The 22,864-nt window shown below is 32.3% G+C and overlaps 4 protein-coding genes and 1 non-coding gene across 7 annotated transcripts; 1 reads left to right on the forward strand and 4 right to left on the reverse strand.

Moving 5' to 3' along the window:
- The first annotated feature begins 2,748 nt into the window (after positions 1-2,748).
- TRNAW-CCA (transfer RNA tryptophan (anticodon CCA)) lies at positions 2,749-2,820 on the forward strand. Its single transcript has one exon. It is a non-coding gene; the product is annotated as a tRNA-Trp (tRNA).
- A 999-nt stretch (positions 2,821-3,819) lies between these two features.
- Positions 3,820-8,830, reverse strand: LOC101264438 (syntaxin-22). Of its 3 annotated transcripts, none has more exons than XM_004241906.5 (7): positions 8,317-8,830; positions 6,442-6,535; positions 6,094-6,233; positions 5,836-5,910; positions 5,220-5,377; positions 5,045-5,145; positions 3,820-4,176 (listed from the first exon to the last, which is right to left on the reverse strand). In XM_004241906.5, exons 1-7 carry the CDS (start codon positions 8,502-8,504, stop codon positions 4,111-4,113), a joined length of 822 nt encoding a protein of 273 aa, XP_004241954.1. In that variant the 5' UTR covers positions 8,505-8,830; the 3' UTR covers positions 3,820-4,110. The 3 variants fall into 3 exon arrangements, with proteins under 3 accessions (XP_004241954.1, XP_019070058.1, XP_025887335.1); XM_019214513.3 differs by having other exon boundaries at positions 3,820-4,207; XM_026031550.2 differs by lacking the exon at positions 3,820-4,176 and adding an exon at positions 4,277-4,607.
- A 3,272-nt stretch (positions 8,831-12,102) lies between these two features.
- On the reverse strand, positions 12,103-13,340 carry LOC101264133 (acid phosphatase 1). The gene is made up of 3 exons (XM_004241905.3): positions 12,754-13,340; positions 12,463-12,672; positions 12,103-12,375 (listed from the first exon to the last, which is right to left on the reverse strand). The coding sequence occupies exons 1-3, from the start codon at positions 13,203-13,205 to the stop codon at positions 12,201-12,203; spliced, it is 837 nt and encodes a 278-aa protein (XP_004241953.1). The 5' UTR covers positions 13,206-13,340; the 3' UTR covers positions 12,103-12,200.
- A 2,617-nt stretch (positions 13,341-15,957) lies between these two features.
- On the reverse strand, positions 15,958-17,385 carry LOC101266836 (stem 28 kDa glycoprotein-like). The gene is made up of 3 exons (XM_019214307.1): positions 17,285-17,385; positions 16,197-16,398; positions 15,958-16,071 (listed from the first exon to the last, which is right to left on the reverse strand). The coding sequence occupies exons 1-3, from the start codon at positions 17,383-17,385 to the stop codon at positions 15,958-15,960; spliced, it is 417 nt and encodes a 138-aa protein (XP_019069852.1).
- A 2,319-nt stretch (positions 17,386-19,704) lies between these two features.
- On the reverse strand, positions 19,705-21,243 carry LOC101266530 (acid phosphatase 1). The gene is made up of 3 exons (XM_010324559.4): positions 20,513-21,243; positions 20,083-20,292; positions 19,705-20,004 (listed from the first exon to the last, which is right to left on the reverse strand). Exons 1-3 carry the CDS (start codon positions 20,926-20,928, stop codon positions 19,830-19,832), a joined length of 801 nt encoding a protein of 266 aa, XP_010322861.1. The 5' UTR covers positions 20,929-21,243; the 3' UTR covers positions 19,705-19,829.
- Between the last annotated feature and the right edge of the window lie 1,621 nt (positions 21,244-22,864).

Here is a 22,864-nt window from a genome sequence, read left to right on the forward strand (position 1 = left end):
TTTGAAGGTGATAAAGTTGTGCTTTATTACATTGCTCAAAATTTCACATCTAACTCTTTTTATATTTCTGTTGCAGTTTTCGAGTAAAACACAAATTTATTTATATCCTTAGAAAGAGAACTAAATATTAATGATATTATCATATCATCACATCGACTCGAAGCCTTAAACTCTTAAGAAGTGACTAATGACACAAACGAAGAATCATTGATGAAAGTAAATTTGTTTTTAGCTGAAATGACTTTGACAATAAAGCTGCTCTAATTAGCATATTCTTTTCAGTAATACAATAACTTATTGTAGTATATTACTTTAGGGGCTTAAGTCATCGATAGCCACTTAAAGTTGTCCGCAAATTTCACTTAGACACCTCTTCTTAGGCTTGTTACAATTGAACACCTAGACAACAAAATCTTTTACCTATTAAACCCTTTTCGCTGACATGGCAAAGCGTTTATAGTACACACAAAGAAAGGAGCGTGAAAGCATAACTTTTCAGTAAAAAAAAAGATTTTATTTCTTCTTCTTCTTTGAGAAAGCTCATCACCATTTTTCCATGGCAAGTTGCAACCATCACTGGTCATAATTCTGCAACCATCACCATTCATAATTCTTTCTCCTTCTTTTTCGATTTTCAGCCATTCTCTTCCTCCAATACACCAGTTTATTAAATCGGTTGCTATCATCCACAAGTCTACCATTGTCAAACAACCTTAGCCTTTCAAACAACCAACTACACATTCAAATTACCCACCGTAAGTTTTTCAGCCGTAAAAATGTTATCTCTGCTGCCATCAAAAGTATCTAACCTTGTTCATCTATTTTGTCAAAATAAACTCAAACATAAATTAAATAAAAATCTTAAAACAAAAGAAAAACAAAAAAAAAGAAGAAGATGAACCAGAGATTCTTTTCCTTTGAAATGGGATGTTAAGAAAATTTCATTAAATAAATATTAAAATAAAATTAAAATAACGAGCAATTAGTGATCAATCATCTTTTTACTTTATTTTAGTGTTCATTATTTCCGGCAAACTCCATTTTTTGGGGCAAGAATAATATGAATTTGAAATTATTCTTTGAAATTGTTAATTTATTTAAATTTTAAAGAACTGACAACACAAGAAGAAAAAAGAACATCAATAAATCTAAATGAAGTTTGAGGATAAGAGTAAGATTTAAAAATGGTAGTCTATGGTGTATTTGGGGAAGGTTATGGAGAAAGAGGAGAAGGGTAATGGTGATTTTCTTTTTCTTTTATTTCTAAAAAAATATATAATTTTTCCTTATTATTTTTTTAGTTATTCTAGGTCCAATACCATGTGTCTTTTTTTAATTAGTTACTATGCCACATCACCAGCAAGTGTATAACACACACTCTCTTATTTCAGCTGATTGTCTATAAAGTGTTTGATAGGTAAATTCTTTTATTAGTATGGGGGTTCAATTGAAACAAGCCTAAGAAGAGATGTTTAAGTGAAATTTGCGGACAACTTTAAGTGGCTATCGATGACTTAAGCCTACTGGACTTTATAGTTCACTTAGCAATGAATATATCATGACTCATCCAAATATGTGACACATTTATATTGATTTCATATTTCACCTAATAATATTATTGATATATATTGACATTGATTATACTCGTCATCTATCTAATATAATTAACAAATTGAGTCTGATCCACCTAATGATTCATTCACGCAAAACTGTATTTCATGGATCACAATGAAACACATACATAATACATCTAATTATGAATTACAACACATGCATGTTACTCAATTACAAAGTAACACATATATGATACATTTATTCATGAACTATAATTACGTGTACAAATGTTTCATCCAATTAAGAATTACAATGAGACATGTACGTACTAATAGATATAATTATTAGTTAGAATAGTCATATATGCTTCATCTAAATATGAATTACAATTAGACACATATAAGATACATCTAATAATGAAATATAGTGAGTCATTTAATTGTTCTAATTTCCCGATAAATGGTTTTAAGTAAAATAGATACTATATACTTAGATGATACTCATAATTACACTCTGACATATCCAATATTATTAATTAAAAATACATTTGAAGTTTTATGATTTTCAACTACGAACAAGTAACGTATATATAATTAAGTATTTACTTTAGTTAAATCACCAACTTTCTTTTATTAGATGATTATAGAGTTAATATTACTGAATTTGTTGTTGGGAATCAAATCAGTTGTTTGATTGACATGGTAAATTCTAGAACAAGTGATTTTGCAATATAAAATTAGTCTTCTTTAAGAAGTAAAAGAATTATAATGAGAACAACAATAAAAAAAGAAAGAATTATAATGAAGGATTATATATGAGATGAATAGGAAGTGAAAGAATTGTTACTTCAGCGATTAATATTATAAGCGGATGATTACTTTAATTGTACTTATTTACATAAAGAGCATTTTGTCACATTACGGATTTGCTAATACACATTTTTCTTTTTATAAAGATCACGTTTTCTTCCACATAAAATAATATATAATTTTTTGTATTAGCTTAATGTGGTATTTAATTATGTCCATTAATGCGTTTATGATTTTTTTCTTATTTTGATTTGACAAAAATTTTATGTTAATTATACGAAAATAACAATATATCTACATTAATTATGTGGACATTAGTTTTTGCTATGTCACCAAAACATTGTATAAGTTTATTTAGTGATATTGTAAATCAAATAACAACGTGGGATCCGTGGCGCAATGGTAGCGCGTCTGACTCCAGATCAGAAGGTTGCGTGTTCGATTCACGTCGGGTTCAAAAACCCCCGAATAATATCGGGTCCCCACAACTTTTTTGCTCTTTTTTTTTTTTAAAAAATAATTTTTTAGGTTGAATAATTTATTTATTTATTAGGTTAAATAAATTCTTCTGTAATTTTTTAGGTTGAATAATTTATTTATTTATTAGGTTAAATAAATTCTTCTGGAGCCGCAAAATACACAAGTATGATATATATAGGTACCGTTTGAAGCTGCAAATATCTACACTTTATGATATATAATACAGGTACCGTTTGAAGCTGCAAATATCTACACTTGAAAGATTTACAATAATTTTAACACATAGTTTGGTTTAGTGAAATAATTATACTGAGATTATAATTTGGGAATTATAGTATAGAATATAAAACAGAATTATATTGTGAAAATGGTCCTGCAAAATCCATCATAACTGTTGTCAATAGTTGTATCAACATTTCTCATTTCGTTAATCATAGCATAGATAGCACAGTATCCTGGTTACTAAGCAACTGAGGACTTTGAAACAGCCGTAGCATTTGCAAAAAAATTTGGCAAATATCCAAATTCCTAAATACTAGTTTTTTCTAGTATTTGGGCCATAGATTTTCCAAATAATATTTGGAAAAAAATTTGACAAATAATGTTTGTCAATACTATTTGTCATTATTTGGCAAGTATCCCAAATTCCCTAATATTAGTTTTTTTTTTTAGTATTTAGGTCAAATCTCATTATTTGGGATCTTTTAAAAATTAAAATTTTACTCCTAAGTTTTATCTTTTACAAAAACACCCTCTATAGTAATTGTTTGCGTTGTATTATATAATTTTTTACGTGAACAGAAAAATAGTGATGAAATATTATTGAATATCAAATAATGATATGATTGTTGATGAAAATGATGAAAAATTAGCTCAACGTAACAAAGTCATATGTTTCGTCTACTTTACGATGTGTGGAATGATGCTTGTTGCACTCGCTCTAAATTATCGCATTGCTCTAGTGTCATGAACACTATTTGTTATTGTTGTGACGAATCATTTTTATTGACAAACCTGTAATAGTGCCACTACAAGGCAGTAACATACGCGGCAACCCAAACACCAAATTTACAATAATAAACACAAACTCTGCACTCCCCCTCCCCCCAAACAGTTCATTTGACAGTATCTCTATTTTTACTATGATCAAAGATTTGAGGCAGCACAATATTACACCAGGTTGAGACTTCAAACAACTTGCATCACAAAGATCTCTCAACTGCTGAACAGAGTTTAGGATCCTTTCCTATATCTCAAAATCTTCAAATCAGGCTGCCAGTACTATAATAACAATAAGGAGCACGATTCCAAAAATCACCAGGAGTAAGCATGTCTGCGATTAGTATAATATGTCAGGAGATCATCTACAGAAAAAAATTACTCAGTTTGAGGAAAATAAGGTGGAAAAGCAATATGATGTCGCACAAAGTGGGTGGGAAGCAGAATCACCAATTTTGAATTTGCAGATGAGTATGATGTAAATTAGAGTTATTACATGATTGCATATCAAAAATTTCATAGTAGTACTTCAAATGTTCTCAAATTACTGCACCTCTCCCTCTACCCCAACTTTGGAGCACATAACCTAACCACTAATTCCTTCTTCCCCATTTTTTGGATGCATCAAATAACTTCGAGTAATTACATCAATTGACTTGTTATAATAAAATAATGATGATATTTCTAAGTCGACCACTGTCTAAATGGTCCGGTACATTACATTCCTTTTCTACATCTAACCACCAGTAGTTCACAATTGAATTCCTGAAAAGTCCATGAAACCTTATCAGGTAAAGCACCAAAAAATACTACAACTACTACTGTCTCCGTCCTAAAAAGAATGTCGGGGTTCAAGATATGAGCGTGGACATTAACTATTGGTGTTAGCTCGGACATATATTTCTTAACTTTTTATATGATAAAACTACATACTTATACTGTTATACATTTATGGTACTGTAGAATTACGGTAGATTTTGGTCTATATTTGGTCGACTAGACTTCTGAACTATTTGCAAAAATCATAATAAAAGAAAAAACTATTTGATGCTCCAAATAAATAATTGTGCCATTCTTATGGAAGAAAGGAAGGAGTAACAGCCAGACTTCATGCTACTGCATGCAAAACCCAGAATTTCGTCTCAAGGATGAGAGTCTTTTACAAGGTAAGGAATGAGAAGTGTGAAACATGTCAGGTTTACCAGAGATGAATTTGATCTTTGGGTCTTTGCAGCTTTAGCAAGTTGTGATCTCCCTTGTGCAGTTGCAGCATGAGAATTCTCAATGTTGGAACCAATATCATCTGAGAAACAATTGCAAACATCAAAATGTGTTCCCCTTGGTACCTCAATGACATGAAGAAGGAGAGTGATTTACCAATCATGGTTCCTTGCTCATGAACAAGCACGGCAAGATCCTTGAAGATCTCATTAACTTCACCTATTTGTTGTTGTACTTCTTGTATTCCCTGTTCTCGTTCCTCTATGATTGCTTCATTAAAGGAAATCTCATTGTCCAAAAGCAAAACCTCTTGCCTGCAGTACAGGTACATGGAAGATAAAATAGAAACCAAATATTACCAAGCCAAAACTTATAATAAAAGAAGACATAATGGTATCATAGTTGAAATACATCACATTAATCTCAACTTTGCCCCAAGTGCATTTTCATAAGAGTGAAGTCTGTTTTTTAAAAAAACTGTTTGAAAGGAATCTTAGTTCGATTCAATCATATTTGACAGCTCTTTCGGAAAATTTACACTACTCTACACCATGTTGCACAGATGTCAATAACCAAAAATTCCAATCCCCAGTCCATCTAATTTGAAGTAGACCATAAGTCACCTTGAATCCAAGGCCAATTTCATTTCCCTGTGCATCAAGAATTGACAACAATCTTGCTGGTAATTCGTAGAAATTAATTAAACCTTCAGCACAACAACAATAATGATTAAGAGTATGCATAAAAGAGTTCTATTATTACTTTATTTTACCTTCTAGATTCCACAAGGAGAGCTCGCTGTTCTTGACCTTTATCTGAACTGACATCTACCTCACCGTCTGTGTAACTGTTCACCAAAAAAAGATGAACTAAAAATGAGAGGTGACAAAAGAAAAAATGAAGGAACAGAATTTTATTTGAGAATGTCAAAGAGCAAGATCATTATTGAGATATAAGATTCTTTTGATGTACTTCTTCACATTTCAAATTTGACTACATTTAAATTCCATCGAAGTATACCCTCACTTGCCTAGAAGGAAGAACTGCTTGGGGAATAAAAGGTGTATATGCTGTTTCCCTCTCAGCTGCAAGCCGTTGAGCTTTTTGAAACTCCTTCAATACAGCTTGAAAGTCTTTAGCAAGTTTAGCATCTGTAATTTTCTTGCTAGCCTGAGAACAAAAGAACGAATTTACAGTTATAGGCAAAAGAGAGAATGTGATGTAAGAAGTGCAAGAAAGACACAAGGGTGGTGAGTGTTTTAGAATATAGTTAATTCATGATGAGAGAAGATGTATACATATTTCACACATACATATTCAAAGTGCAGTCCCACAAGACAAACACAAAGTAATGAGGAGAGAACTTTTTGAATCTTACACTGACTTCAACTCGATGATCTGTTTCACTCGCTTGCTTAAGTTTTGTGGAAGTATCTTTCACTAATTGCCCAATATGTAGCCTTGTCTTGTGCCTGCAGTTAAGAAAATCAGCACAAGTACCAAACATGTTTGAAATTCTTTTAATCTAATGATACCCAATATGAATAGAAGTTGCCACCTTTCAGTTCATCAACACACTATAATAGTTGATGCATCATTAAGTTGGGTTGACAAACATCGGACAGCAAAACTTGTATTAATTGTCTTCTTAAGATATTATTGAACAAATTAATGTAAACTCCCTAAAGATCAATACATTGCCTTAACCCACCACTGCTTCTTTTTCCTTGTTACCAACCCATATCTTAGTCTTCTATTCAACCTGGGAAAAGTTCGAGGTACATTCACCCTGTTCAAGCTAAAGGCATTTGATAGGTAAACCTCGCAGGGCTATCCCACCTATTCACCAACTATCTAAATCATATTCTGAAAAGAGACTGCTAGAACAGAAACTATCACCACACACATATGCAAGCATGAGATAATTATTCATATCGGCTAATAGCAGCACAGTGCTTTTAGTAGACAGGTCTGGACTATGTTTCTTACCCATACTTGGTGTTCACTATGTCATGCCATGATGCACAAAACTTGCCCTATGCAGCTGGTATGAACAGTTCACATCGAAGGATAACATGCACTACTGGATTGCTATCCCTTCTTGCATTTTCTGGTTTACTGGGATGGAGAAGAACAATATATGTTCTAACGACAAGAGAAACAACATAGAACAAGTTAAATCTAGGTGTTTAAAAAACTGTACCTATGGTGTAGGAAAGCTCCTGTATCTGATTCTGATTCACTATAGATCTCTTGTACTACTTCAATATTTAGGAGGATGTTCCTCTTTCTGATGTACTTTTTTTGGTTAATTCTTGGTACTTTACTAACAAACTCTCTACATTTTCATTAAAAAATAATATCATAAATATACTATGGTAAAGGGATTTTGTAGAGACAAACGTAACTATATTGTTATTATTACCAAGGGAAATTCATTAGTGCTGCTTAGAACTATTACTCAACTTGCACGCTTTACTTCAATGAAGCACATGTGCCACTTTTGGAGCAACATGAACCCTTCATGCTTTTATGTTTCACTTACATATGCAAGTCTCTATAGGGCCTATGTATTTCAACTCAAAACTTCTTTTTATACTGTCTTCTTAGAGTCGTAAACCAGGAAACACGCTTTATCATTCATCATCAAAAGTATATCCTGCAGTTGCAAATTGTTTTTTTTTGACGAAAACCTAAGATAGGTGATCCATCACTTCTATTTACAGTAAGTTCATCATTCTCTTTTATAATGGTTGCCAGGTTTGTTCTTTGCGCTTCTCCTTCTAAATATCTCCCACCAGGATGTCTATTTCACAAGCATACAAGATATTACTTTGTAAGATTTTCGTATAAGACACTGCCATTTGGCATGCATATAAGCAATTTTAGACTAAATGTTGTCAAGCATACTGCTGCCTCTCTGCTGAAGCTGATAAATAAACTCATCCTATAACACGCAAGTTCCCAAATTAGCCGATGGAGGCTAAAGCACCAGCATAGTAGCTGTAAAAATGTATCATTTTGACTAATCTGATCACAACTGAAACACATTAATGCCAAGCTTTTGTATAAAAATAAAAACTCCCATTAGACGTGACAATGCTCCGTTTATAAACCACAAGAACCAGCTGAATGTCAACAACGGCATAAGCATCAGTTCTAGCTTTGTTCACGTACAGATTGCAAAGATTCTTAAACTATCAAAATTATGGAATAAATATTAAAAAATTAACAAAATATCGGAATAACTCACAGCTTGTCGCGTAGCTCAGGGGTGTCCTTAGGTGTACCTAGGGTGTTAACCAGCCTCTGAAATGTGGAGACGGCGGTGTTGATCTGGAAAATTCCTGAGGCGACCGCTTGGGTAGTGTCTTGCTTCCCGTTCATAAAGCCCCGACGTGGACCCACTGATCGACCCGATTCTAGATCTTGAAAGCTCATTTTTTTCTCTTGTTCCTTCGAATTCTGATCAAAATTCACCCCAAATTTCAGAAATCCAAACCTAAAGGTATGTGATCAGAGGGGACAAAGCCGGATAACGATTTGGATTACAGAGAGAAGTAATATGGAAACCCTAGAATTTGGGGTTGGGGGAATTTGCAAGGAGATGTGAGGAAGGAGTATTTTATTAGATAATTATTGCGCCAAAAATAGAGAAATTGGGCGAAAATGGAGGAAGGAATTGAAGAACACAAACAAAAAAAAAAAGTGCACTAATAATATCTCCATTTTTAACTCCCGTTAACAAAAACAATAAATTCAAAAAATTGAATTTATTTAAATTATTTTATTTATTAATATTTTTAGAAAATTGAGAACTATTACAAGAATTATTTATTTAATCTTAAGAATATATAAATTAATTATTAATTCAAATTTTGAATTTCTAAGGTAATTAATTATCTTTTACAGAATACAAACTAATGTTTGAAATTGTTTTATATTTTCTCACTAATAAATAAATTTGTATCATGTTTTAAATCAGATGCATCATTTCTTTAGACAAGTCAAATATATACGTGTATATGATATATCAGACACATTATGAATAAACATATATATAGGAAAAGAGATGATCGGGAGACTCAATATTGCAAATATATTCTCAAATTTAAATATACAAGAAGAGATACGAGCGATAGAGGGAGAGAGGCTAGTGAAATAGTTATTAGTGCATATATGGATCAAGCTTAGATATAGATACTCCTTATTTGACCAGTATGTGTTCTGAGATATTAGCATATGAATGTACCAAATGCTTATAATTCAAAAGTCTAACTCATCGGTGATCGCTTAAACTTGACATGAAATTTTACTAAGACACCTCAAGTGGGTGATGTTCATTTTAGAAACATCATGTAAGATCTTCTTGTGTCATTTTGACACTTTTTGCTAACATGACTTAGTGAGTATAATACACTTGTTGAGCGCGCGTGAAAACCCTATTTAGTCGATTTTTTAATTATTGTTTTCTTCTTCTTTCCCATTTTCAGCCACTATTTTTGCAAAGTTATATAGTAAAATGATGAAAAATGATGGAAACAATTTTAGAAATTTAGAAATAGACTCATTTCAAGATTAAATATTAAAACTATTCATGAGATTCTTTCTTAAAAGAATTTAATATTTAAAAAGAAGTCCGTCAAAACCTTGGCTATGCAGATGGTTGTCCCTGACAGCCAGTCCGACCCATTTTCAAGGTGAAACGAGGCCCGAAGCGCGCATACCCCCCATTTAGACGTTTTTCGTGTGCTATAGAAAACCATTTTTTTGGTGATCCAGATTTTAACATCAAAAGTTCCAAAAAAAATTTGTGGACGTCCGTCAAGACCTTGAATATGCATCCAGTTGTCCCTCATAGAAATTTCAACTTATTTTCAAGTTCAAACGAGCCCCGAAACGCGCATACCCCCCTCCCCCATTTAGACGATTTTCGTGTGCTATAACAAACAATTTTTTTGGTGATCCGGATTCCGACGTCAATAATGCCAAAAATCTGTGGACGTCTGTCAAGACCTTGTCTATGCAACCGGTTGGCCATCACGTCTAGTCCGACCCATTTTCAAGGTCAAACAAGCCCCGAAGAGTGCATACCCTCCCCCCATTTCGACGATTTTCATGTGATATAGCAAATCATTTTTTGGGTGATCCGGATTCTGACGTCAAAAATGCCAAAAAGTTTTGTGGACGTTCGTCAAGACCTTGGATATGCATCCGGTTGTACCTCTCGGCCAATCCGATCCATTTTCAAGGTCAAACGAGCCCCGAAAAGTGCATACCCCCATTAGACGTTTTTCATGTGCTATAGAAAATTATTTTTTGGGTGATCCGGATTTCGGAGTCAAAAATGCCATAATTTTTTGTGGACGTCCGTCAAGACCTTGGATATAGTGCTTATTTGCCATCACAGCCAGTATGACCCATTTTAAAGGTCAAACGAACCCCGAAGAGCGTATATCCTATTTCGACGATTTTTGTGTGCTATAACAAATAATTTTTTGGGTGATCCAGATTTCTACGTAAAAAAGGCAACAAATTTTTGCGGACGTCCGTCAAGACCTTGGATATGCATCCGGTTGTCCCTCACGGCCAGTCCGACCCATTTTCAAGGTCAAACAAGTCCCGAAGTGCGCATTCCCTCCATTTCAATGATTTTTGTATGTTATAGAAAACCATTTTTTGGGTGATCCGAAATTCGACGTCAAAAATGCCAAAAAATTTTGTGGACGTCTGGCAAGAGCTTGGGTATGCATATGGTTGGCCCTCGCGACCAGTCCGACCCATTTTCTAGGTCAAACAAGTCCTGAAGTGCGCATACCCCCCATTTTTTGGATGATCCGAATTCCGACGTAAAAAATGCCAAAGTTTTTTGTGGACGTCTTTCAAAACCTTGGGTATGCATCCGGTTGGCCTTCACGGCCTGTATGACCCATTTTCAAGGTCAAATGAGCCTTGTAGCGCGCATACACCCCAATTTAGACGATTTTCGTATGCTATAGAAAATCATTTTTTTGGTGATCTGGATTCCGGTGTCAAAATGCCATATTTTTTTGTGGACGTCCGTCAAGACCATGGATATGCAGCCGGTTGGCCCTCACGACCAGTATGACCCATTTTCAAGGTCAAACGAGGCCCAAAGTGCGTATACCCCCTATTTCGACGATTTTCGTGTGCAAACCATTTTTGGGTGATCCGAATTCAAACGTCAAAAATGCCAAAAATTTATGTGGACGTCCGTTAAGACCTTGGCTATGCATCCGGTTGGACCTCGTGGCCATGCGACCCATTTTCAAGGTCAAACGAGCCCTAAAACGCGCATATCCCCATTTGGACGATTTTCGTGTCCTAGAGCAAACCATTTTTTGGGTGATTCGAATTCCGGCGTAAGAAATGCCATAATTTTTTGTGGACGTCCGTTAAGACCTCATTTATGCATCCGGTTGACCCTCACGGGAAATCTGACCCATTTCAAGGACAAACGAGCCCCGAAACGCACATATCCCCCATTTCGACTATTTTTGTGTGATATAGCAAACCATTTTTTGGTTGATTTGGAATACGACGTCAAAAATGCCATTTTTTTGTGAACGTCCGTCAAGACCTTGGCTATGCATCCGGTTATCCCTCACGGTTAGTTCGACCCGTTTTCAAGGTCAAACAAGTCCCGAAATGCGCATTCCCCCCATTTCAACGATTTTCGTATGCTATAGCAAATCATTTTTTGGGTGATCCGTCAAGACCTTGGATATGCATACGATTGGCCCTCACGGCCAGTACGACCCATTTTCAAGGACAAGCGCGTGTATATGTATATATATATATATATATATATATGTATGTATGTATATAAGCTTTGATTTAGGCTCCAATATTGTTAAGTCGACCTACTTCTTTGATTTAAGTTGCTCATATATATATATATATATATATATATATATATATAAGTTTTGATTTAGGCTCCAATATTGTTAAGTCGACTTACTTCTTTGATTTAAGTTTGCTCAATTTAATTAATGTCTTATCTGGAATCTAAACTGAATTTAGAAAAAGTAAAGATGTGCACCTTTTAAGATTTATTTAAAAAGGAACATAATTAAAATATTGAAGCAAGTCGGTATATAGATAATTTTGTTAGAGTCAACCTATGTAGTACATAGGATCAGGGACTTTAAAAGTACGAGCTCCAACATTTTCTCCGATCAAATCACTCCATTGATCTCCAATATTACCAATAATTCTATATCCAGCCTTCACCAACGCTGTTCTCTTGCTCGATTTAAATTTCACTGCTGATCCCGTATCATTTGCTCCCCTGTCATTGTCAGGTCAAACAAATAAAAATGGAAAAAAAAAATAGTAACATATATGTGGTAATAATGAAATGGAATTTGCTTATTACTTTAGTATGAGCGCTGCCCAGTTGGCATAACCAGCTTCCTTGAGATTAACGATCCTTACTTGTTTGAAATTCTGTTTCGTCCCTGTAATGAAAATTGGCTTGATTCCCAAAGACAACACAGTATTGTATACCTTAAGTATCGATGGAATGGCTGGCGCTTTTCCCTCAGCTATCCATGCATCAAACTTTGTAGCGTTGTACGGTTTAGCCCTGCACATAAATGTATGCACAATGAAATTGTATTGTATTTGTAAAAACTAAACGTAACATGCACAAAAAAACTAGTAATACCCAAAAGCAACGTCAGATCTAGCGTAATAAGGAGAATTTGAGAGAGTAGTTTCATCAATATCAAATACCCAAACGTCCTTTCCATCTCCACTAAGTTTGAGGCTTTTGGCGTACTCAATAGCCTGCTTGGCTACATATTCACAGTCGTGGCGATATTGTTTGCCCATCATGTAGTGACCTAGATAGTTTGTACATTCTTTAGGCACTGATCTCCAGTTTTGTAGGTTGTTAGTCTCGATGGCGAGGCGCCAGCTAAGACAGTCTAATTGTGGGACTGTATAACCAGCAGAACCAGTTTGTGGCCTTAGACGGTGAATTTCTACTACTTGGCTTATCACGGCCTCTTCAACATTAGAGGCCAATGCCACGGCTACTATAGATGAAAAAAACAAGAGAAGAGTGAAACACCTCATTTTCACGGAAGAGAAGAAAGAAGATGTTGAGATTATCATATTGCTGGGATATGGTGTCTTAAATAAGAGCCTCAATACATCAACTACCTCAAAAGCAATCAATTAGCTAGGTCATCACGTTTTTCACAACATGAACTATGATTTGACAAGATAAGCATTCTGTGGTTCTCTTTAAAAACTTTTTTTTCTTGTCAGTTGCTTCTTAGTAACTTAGAGCTTGTGCTCCCACATTTTAAAAAGAAATCACCCAACTTTTACTTGTCATGGCGTTTGAAGAAAATAAAAAAAGACTTCTCAATCTCACAATTCTAAATTATTAGAGTTATGTTAATTGTGTTAAAATTGTCTTGTGATCATAAATATATTACCTGAAATATTGAAATTAAAACATTTTCAAAAAAAAAAGATCATTCTTTTTAAAATAAACTAAAACTGAAAGGAGTTCAATATTTTTTAAACTAAGGTGAGGAAATACTTTTTAAAAGGTCTAGCGAGGAGGATTTTCATTTTTCCATCTTTAAAAGTCTTGTTTACCGGGAGATTTTCTCCTAAATATATTTATATTTTTTCAATATTAATTTTATAATATTTAGGTCGCTTGATGAAAATTATATATATTACTTATATATTTTTAATATACTTTTATTTATCGTCTAATTTATTAATATATGATTTACAATCGTAAACTTGGCGTCATTCAGTATGATAATTGTATTAGCTGAGACTATATAGCCAAATTGACCACTGAACATTTCAAAACCCTAGAACTGGGTCCGGAATACACCAAGATATTTTGGCAGTAACAGGTGTGATCCACATGATCAATTAAGTTGGATTAAAAAAATTTAAAGGTAGGCGAAGCATACCATGTCAAAAATGTATTCCACTATTACTTTCTCCTTTTCTTTTTTTTTAGCATCACTTTTTAAATTTTCTTTTTATGTATTTCTTTTTCCTTTCTTGATTTTTATTTGACAAAATTACATAGATACAAAAAAAAAAAAAAAGAAGTTAATACTGAGTCAGATTTCATTTTCTTCCTTATTCCTGTGTCTTTTTTTATTCTTGTTTTTGTCATGATGTTTTTTGGAGTTAATTACAATTTGAACATGTAAGTCATCAATATTTTTATTAATTATAATATTTTATTACATAGAAATTTCTCATTTTTATATTAGTTTTCTTTAAATTCTTTTGCTTCAAATTTATATGAAAATTACATTAAAAAAATTGTTCCCAATTCCAATTTATCTTTTACTAATCATATACTAGTAAGTATTTGTTAGACTTGTCATGTCAATGGTATATAACCACCTAGTTATTTACGATAAATATATATTTTTAGTGGCAATTAGTACTATGTGTAAATATTTTTAAAGCTTATAATGATATTGAATCTAATTGACAATTAACTAACATCGATAAATATTTTAATATTCTTTATTAAATGTACAAATCTATTACCGCTAAAAATTATTTTTGTCAAGCTACAAACTAAAACATTTCATTCTTTGTACGGAAAAGGGCCTAAAATACCCTTAAAGTATTGAAAATGGTATAAAATTACCCTCCATCCACCTATTGGCTCCAAAATGCCCTTTTCATCCACCTATTGGCTCCAAAATACCCTTGTCATCCGCCTTTGGGTTCAGAATTGACCACTTTTTTAATTGTTTTAAAATTTAACTCTTTAAATATTTTTTAAAATACTTGGCGTTCAACTATTGATTATAATTTTAATTTATTAATATAATTTATAAATCAATCCACTACCCACTCATTACTAACTAAACCTTACTCAATTAATGATTCAATTATAATATCAAAATCGTCATAAACACTACTAAAACACGACGAAATTATAGATTCCTTAAAATGACATACAATATTATTCGAGTCCGAATCGAAACCCCAATTAAATTTAGGTTGAGCCGCTTATTTAGGAGGACACTTTCTTTCAAAATTGAATTAGAAATTTATGATTAAAGGTAAACAAGTAATACATCCCGAATTAATTCATGCACTTTTTTGTAAATATAATTTTTAAATATTTATGATTTGTTTTAAAACCTTTAATATATTTGAAAAAAAGTTACCTATGAAGTAACATCACATAATTGAGACGTAAAAATAATTAAGATGAACATAATCAGACTTTTAAGTTTATCGGTGATTTTTATTTAACCACTTGAATGTATGATAATTTACTTCTATAATTTGTAAAAACAATCAATTGGCAGTAGCTTGCATTAATAATGTGACAGTTTATTAAGAGGAATTTAATTAGTAATGGGTGGGTTATGGATTGATACATAAATTATACTAATAAGTTAAATTATAACAAATAGTTGAGCACCACGTATTTTAAAAAAATATTTAAATAGTTTAAATATAAAACCGTTAAATAAGTGGTCAATTTTGAACCAAAAGGTGGATGACAAGGGTATTTTGGACCTAATAGGTGGGTGGAAAGGGTATTTTGGAGCCAATAGGTGGATAGAGGGTAGTTTTATACCATTTTCAATACTTTAAGGATATTTTAGGCCCTTTTCCGTTCTTCGTAATGATAAAGGGAGTGGGAAAAGGAAAAAGGAAAAGTCAAATACATGATAAATGATACTGGAACAGTGAGCTTATAATCATATCTCACATGTGACAATATTAAAAAGTTACTCACCCCCTTTGGTAATTATTAGCAATTAGCATGCTTAATTAAAATTTCTTAGAATTAACCAACGTAGTACATAGGGTTAGGGACTTTTGAAAATACGATCTCCAACGTTTTCTCCGATCAAAAATCAGTCCACTGATCTCCAATATTACCAACAATTCTATATCCAGCTTTAACCAACTCCGTTCTCTTAATCGATTTATACTCTACTGCTGATCTCGAATCATTTCCACCCTTACGATCATCGCGATTATATCAAAAGTATTACTGTATATCTATATAAATATTTAAAACATATACTTAAATAGTGTCATGTAAAATAAGATGCAAGTAGAAGTATCGATTAATTACCTTAATACGAGCTTTAGCCAGTTACTATAACCAGCTTTCTTGAGATTAGCAATCCTTGATTGTCTAAAATTCTCTGGAGCCCCTTTATTTAAAACGGGCTTGATCCTAAGAGATAACAGGGTCTTGTATACTCCCAGTATGGAAGGAATGACTGGCAATTTTCCCTCAGCAAGCCACTCAATAAACTTTGTACTATTCAACGCTATAGCCCTATATACAATATTTCGTATGGCATGACTAGTTGCATATATATAGAAAAGGAAAAAATGACAGATATATTCCGAGCTATCGTAAATGGCATGCAAATATTATTCGTCATACTTTTAGGAAATTTGTGCCCCTCTTGTTCAAAAACTAGAATTATATATATACTCTTCACTCTAACAGAATATTAAATAGGGACACTTGGCACAATCTCATCCATCGATTCGATATTTAATAAATGTCGATTGTTAGATAAGATTATGATACGTGTATATCCATTAGTATAAAGGGTTTATATGCTCTAGTTTTTGGACGGTAGGAACACCAAAACGGAGGGTATCTGCATACAATTTATGATAGTTCGAGAGCATATTTGTCATTTTTATCCCTATATAAGCTGATCACTCTGGTCACCCGGATCTTGCTGACTCTATTAAATCGGAGCATTCTGATGCTGTCTCACATAAACTCCTCAATAGTTCCACCCCTCCCCTCTAAGGGGAGACAGGGGAACATAATGGCCCACCATCACAGGGAATCTCAAAGACCCGAGCTCGTCTTTCACCGGCCTATTTGTACCCAGCTACAATCTCTTCTCTTATAAAAGAAAAAAGGGCCCTTTGCCAATCCTCAATCGACAGCAACTCCGTCCTAGCGAAGTAAAAAGAATGTAGTAAAAAAGAAATCATGATTTATTTTTGTTACCCAAAAGCAACATCAGGAAGAGTTGAGAGTAGTCTCATCAACATCAAACACCCAAACGTCCTTTCCATCTCCGTTAAGTTTGAGGGCTTTGGCATACTCAATAGCCTGTTTGGCTATATACTCACACTCACGTCCATATTGTTTACCCAACATGTAGTGACCTACCTAGATTGAAGTCATTGAACACTCTTTAGGCACCAATTTCCTGTTATGGAGGTTGTTCGTCTCCACGGCGAGGCGCCAGCTAAGACAGTCAAGTTGTGGTGGGACATTGGACGGCAGTGCCATGGTTACTATAGTTAAAAAAGAAGAGAATAGTGAAAAACCATATATTATTCATGTTTTTTTGATATATAACCAAATAGATAGAAGAGAATAAATTAAGAAGATATTGAGATCATATAGGTGGGATATAGTGGCTTAAATAAAACTCTCAATTGCAAGGTTTTCAGGGTGTTTCATAACGTGAATCATATAGCTGACTTTCTCTTAATTTGTTTACAGCTCTTTACGTACGTACACTATTTTGAAAGTGCTTCTCACAATTATGAAATTTATAAAATTAACAATATCGTTTTTTTCCCTTAAACATTTTCATTCCAACTAGGGGTGTACACATGGCCCGAATTAGTTTGAATTTTTCAAATATCAAATTAATTTAAGTTGAATTTTTAAAATTTTAAGTCAAATCAAATTTATAAAACTTGGGTTATAGAATTTTTTCAGGGTTTTCAATAAAGTAATTTTACTCCAAAGTTTTCTAAAGTCCTACTAAAATACAATTATTTGTGGAGTTTCTAAAGAAAATAACACAAATATGAAATGAGTGATGACACTAATATATTCAACAAAAAATAATAATGAAATTGCATAAAATAAATATTAAAAATTAAAAAGTCATAATGAAAATGATCATGATTAAAAGTATTAAATCATGCTATATAAGCCTAATAAGTATTAATACATGATTAAACGTTAAAGAAAACTAAAATTGAGTAATGTAATTTAAATGTTTAAGTCAGTGTAAAACTAAAGAACAAATAGTGTTGAATTAAGTTTTTCTTTTGTTAGCAGTACTAGTGATTTGAGTTTTATTAAAGTTATCAATATCTATGGACTATAACCTTCATTGGAACATTTAAAAATTTATGTCTCAAAACTTGAAATAATATGTGAAAAGATAAGAATTATGAAAAAGTTTAAAAAATATTTACGAATTATATCAAAGTAAATATTTTTATGTATAGTAATAAATTTTAAAATTATATATATAATGTCAAATTAATTTGATCTCAATGATTTAAATAATTATTTTTTTTATTTTACTTTTCACTGCATGTATATTAAAAAACACGCAATTCAACTAGGATCTAGCGTACTTAAAGATGGACCAATCAGGCCAAGATATAATTTCATTTAATTTGACATAACACATACGGGTAATCACTATCATTTTGGTTTTTTATTTGATATTTGGAATATGTACTAGAGTGCCGAGTAAATTTTAATTTTACAGGATTTTTATCAAAATTTTCTAATATTCAAAATTTAAATTTGAAATTTTTGATTAACGATTGAGCAGTACATCATTGTACGCTAAATCTTATAACCATTATCTAGTTGTCTTTAGTATTGCTTCTAAATAGTGCAACTAGTCGTGTTTCATACGCACGTACTAGTTGCAATATAAAATGTAAGGTATAGTTATCAAACCCCTAATAATGAGTCCCCCATCACAATTCGTTTTTTTCTATGGCTTTTATTAGAGAAAAAAAAAATAGAATATAATATGGGTTTAGAATTATTGCAGACATACTCATGCGGTCCAGTACTCATTAATTATATATTAAGTTATACCGACATTATCACTTGATAGCTAAACTCTGGATTAATTATACATTTAAAGTTTGAAATTTAAAAGAATTGAATTATTGACATTGTAATTTTTAAAATTTAAAGTGGCATTATGGTCAATCGGTAAGTCCACTCTACTATTGAGATTTGGGCTATCCCTTTGAAAAGGATGTTCGAATGACAAAATTCACTTTCAAATATCTATTGTCAAAAGCTAAATTAATTGTGATTACTATTGGTGTACTTGACATATACTACTAGCTATGTCTCAAAATATCTGTATCTTTTATTTACATATCTTTAAAGAAATATTAATTAAGAGTAATGATATTTTATCTTTATTAATATTTTCAGATATAATGTATTTTTATTAATCTCTCTATTTATATAATATATTTAAAGTGTGTGTAATCTTCAAAAAAAGAATGAGCAATTACAATTAAAAGGTAAAATAAGAAGAAGAAGAAAAAAGTTAGTCAAAAGGACAATAATATTTTGAAACGAAGAAATGTACGAAAAATCATATTATTTGATGAAAACCTTTCAACATCTAAACCTATCTCCATCGCACAAAGCAATTTCTATAATGGTTAGGTATGGGTTGTTTATTTTTATAACAGAAAAAAAATGTAATTTCTTAATTAATTAACATCGTGTGGTGATCTACTCCTCTAGAGTCTAGGCTACAATGATAAATTAAATTTTAATAGAGATGTGCTTCTTTTAATAACAAAATTGCCAAGAAGAAAACAATTAAAATGTTGAAGCAAGTCGTTATTATAGCAAAGTGAGGGTGATGAATAAGAAAAGTCGAAATACATAAAAACATGAAATAAAAAAGCCATCCCCCTTTGTTGATGATTAAAATTTGGCCAGAATCAACTAATGTAATACATAGGGTCAGGGACTTTGAATGTACGAGCTCCAACATTTTCTCCGATTAAATCAGTCCATTGATCTCCAATATTACCAACAATTCTATATCCAGCTTTAACTAATTCCGTTCTCTTGCTTGATTTAAATTGCACTGCTGATCCCGAATCATTTTCTCCCCTGTAAAGTTATCAGTCAGATAAATTAAAACGAAAAAAATACGTAACATTACTGAAAATACACGAACCTATTACTTACTTTAGTATAAGTGCTGCCCAGTTGCTATAACCAACTTTCTTGAGATTGACAATCCTAACTTGTTTGAAATTTTCTCTTGTCCCTGTAATGAAAACGGGCTTGATCCCCAAAGACAACACAGTCTTGTATACACCCAGTATCGATGGAATCGCTGGCGCTTTTCCCTCAGCTATCCACGCATTAAACTTTGTGTTGTTGTATGCTATAGCCCTGCATAAAATTACATCGAAATACATATATCTAATATTAACTTTGGAAATATAATGTCTATTTTAGTTGGAAATCAAAATGCTACTATATGTTTTGAATTAAAACAAATTCTTGCAAAAATGGATGGTAATAGCGCTATTCATGAAAATTTATCATGCTATGTACCTACTAGAAAACGTAATAAGCGGACATACACATAAAAAAGTAATTTTTTTTTTACCCAAAAGCAACGTCAGATCGAGCGTAGTAAGGAAGATTTGAGAGAGTAGTTTCATCAATATCAAATACCCAAACGTCCTTTCCATCTCCGCCAAGTTTAAGGGCTTTGGCATATTCAATAGCCTGTTTGGCTACATACTCACAGTCACGTCGATATTGTTTACCAAGCATGTAATGACCTACATAGTTTTCACACTCTTTAGGTACCAATCTCCAGTTTTGAAGGTTGTTCGTCTCCACGGCGAGGCGCCAGCTAAGACAGTCCAATTGTGGGACGGTATAACCAGCAGAACCAGTTTGTGGCCTTAGACGGTGAATTTCTACTACTTGGCTAATCATACCCTCATCTTCAACATCAGAGGCCGATCCCACGGCTACTATAGATGAAAAAAACAAGAGAATTGTGAAACACCTCATTTTGATTGAAGAGAAGAAACAAGATGTTTGAGATTATATTGCTTGGATATGGTGCCCTTTATAAGATCCTCAATCTCAACTACCTCGCGAAACCTATCAAAGCGGCTTTGTTGAGAGTATAATTAACTAATAAAAATATTTTATTTTTAATAGTTTAAGCTTTAAGATGGGATAATTACACATTTTACATCATTTCACAACATGACGCATGATCACCCAAAATTGAAGCTCTCAAAATTAAATTTATCTACGCCCTAGGTGTAAATTAGACTTTAAAACCTAATTTCAGAGAACTATGTCAATCACGTGTTTAACGACATGAATTATGATATGATTTGACCGGATAGGCATGTTTCTCTATGAGGATTTGTTAAAATCATTCTTTCATAACTTAGCTTGTACATTAAAAAGGGTCATGATTGGCTGGAAGGATTTCCATTTTTCATCTCTAGTCTGTCAAAACATTTTCTTTAACGATAAGTTTTTTAAATTAGAATTTTATTTAACAATAAATTTTCTAAATAACATTCTATGTTAATTGTACTTGTAGAAACACACCGGATTGACATCATTTAACCGTGCCAAGTAAACAAAGGACGCAATCAACCCAAATCGACCATAGGCCACCCAATCATCCACATCCTAGAACTTGATCCTGGGTCTAGAATACACCAAAACATTTGGGCTATCAATAAATCGCGTTAAATGACCATAATAATCGATACTATATTATTTGTATAACAATTGTAATGGATGTTATCCACATTATCAAATTAAGTTAAATTATACTATAAATATCCCTATCGATCTCTCGATCAATATTGTGTTCTTCTGGCTATATTGATGAGTAATAGTATTATAAACACTGACAAGCAAAATCATCATCCTCTTTCCAAGCCGGGACAGGTAGAGTGCAAGTCAATATATTGGGGGTGACGTACATGTATTTTATTTATTCATACACCCTCTAATTTAAAAATAAACAAATTTTTGAGGCGTGAAGAAAATTTATTAGTGATTTTATCGAAAGTCCATATTATTTTTTTGCTTCTTCCAGAATTCTTTTAATCTAGAGATATTTGAAAAATATTATTTTCTTGCTTCTTCCAGAATTCTTTTAATCTAGAGATATTTGAAAAACTTACTCATTAAATAGATGAGTTACTTTTGAAGAAAATAAGTGATACATCTTAGGCTTTAAAAAAAAAATTAATTTGTTTTGGAACATAGAATAAGTGTCGAAAATGAATTTATTTTGAAGTGGAGAGAGCTATGACGCTTACTTACTCTAATTTCACGTATTCTTATGGTTCTCATAATTGTTATTCTAACGACATCAACATCGAAATAAACAAAAGAAATTCTACTCTCTTTCAAAATAAATGATATTTTTTATTTGGATATGCTCTTTAAAAGAAATTATTCATCCTTAGAATGTAAGATATATTTTACTAATTTATTCTAATAAAATATCTTGAAAAAGATGTATTTTTTTATTATTTTCTTACTTAAAAAATATAAATTTATTTATTTAAATGAGAATAAGATTAAAAAAATACTATTAATATCTTCTTAATGATACCGTATCATAATTTTATGGAATAAAAATATTGCCATGTCCCTGGCGTGGTTTGACATCCCACTGTCTTTCCACCAACCCCCTTAGAAGAGATAATAATAATAATAATAATAATAATAATAATAATAATAATAATAATAATAATAATAATAATAATAATTAGAAAAAATTTAGAAACCGTCTAACACATTTAATTATAATGTCACATGTTCAACTTTTGTCGTTATACCTACGAATTACAATTACAAGTTGTGTTTTTAATTTTTTTACTTTTTACAGTTGAATACTTTAGTACTCAATTGTTTACATATATTCTCAGACCTCCGCATTCTGATATGCTTTCTGTACTCGTCATAA

The sequence above is a fragment of the Solanum lycopersicum genome, chromosome 6 (assembly GCF_036512215.1).
Source record: "Solanum lycopersicum chromosome 6, SLM_r2.1".
Lineage (NCBI taxonomy): Eukaryota > Viridiplantae > Streptophyta > Magnoliopsida > Solanales > Solanaceae > Solanum > Solanum lycopersicum.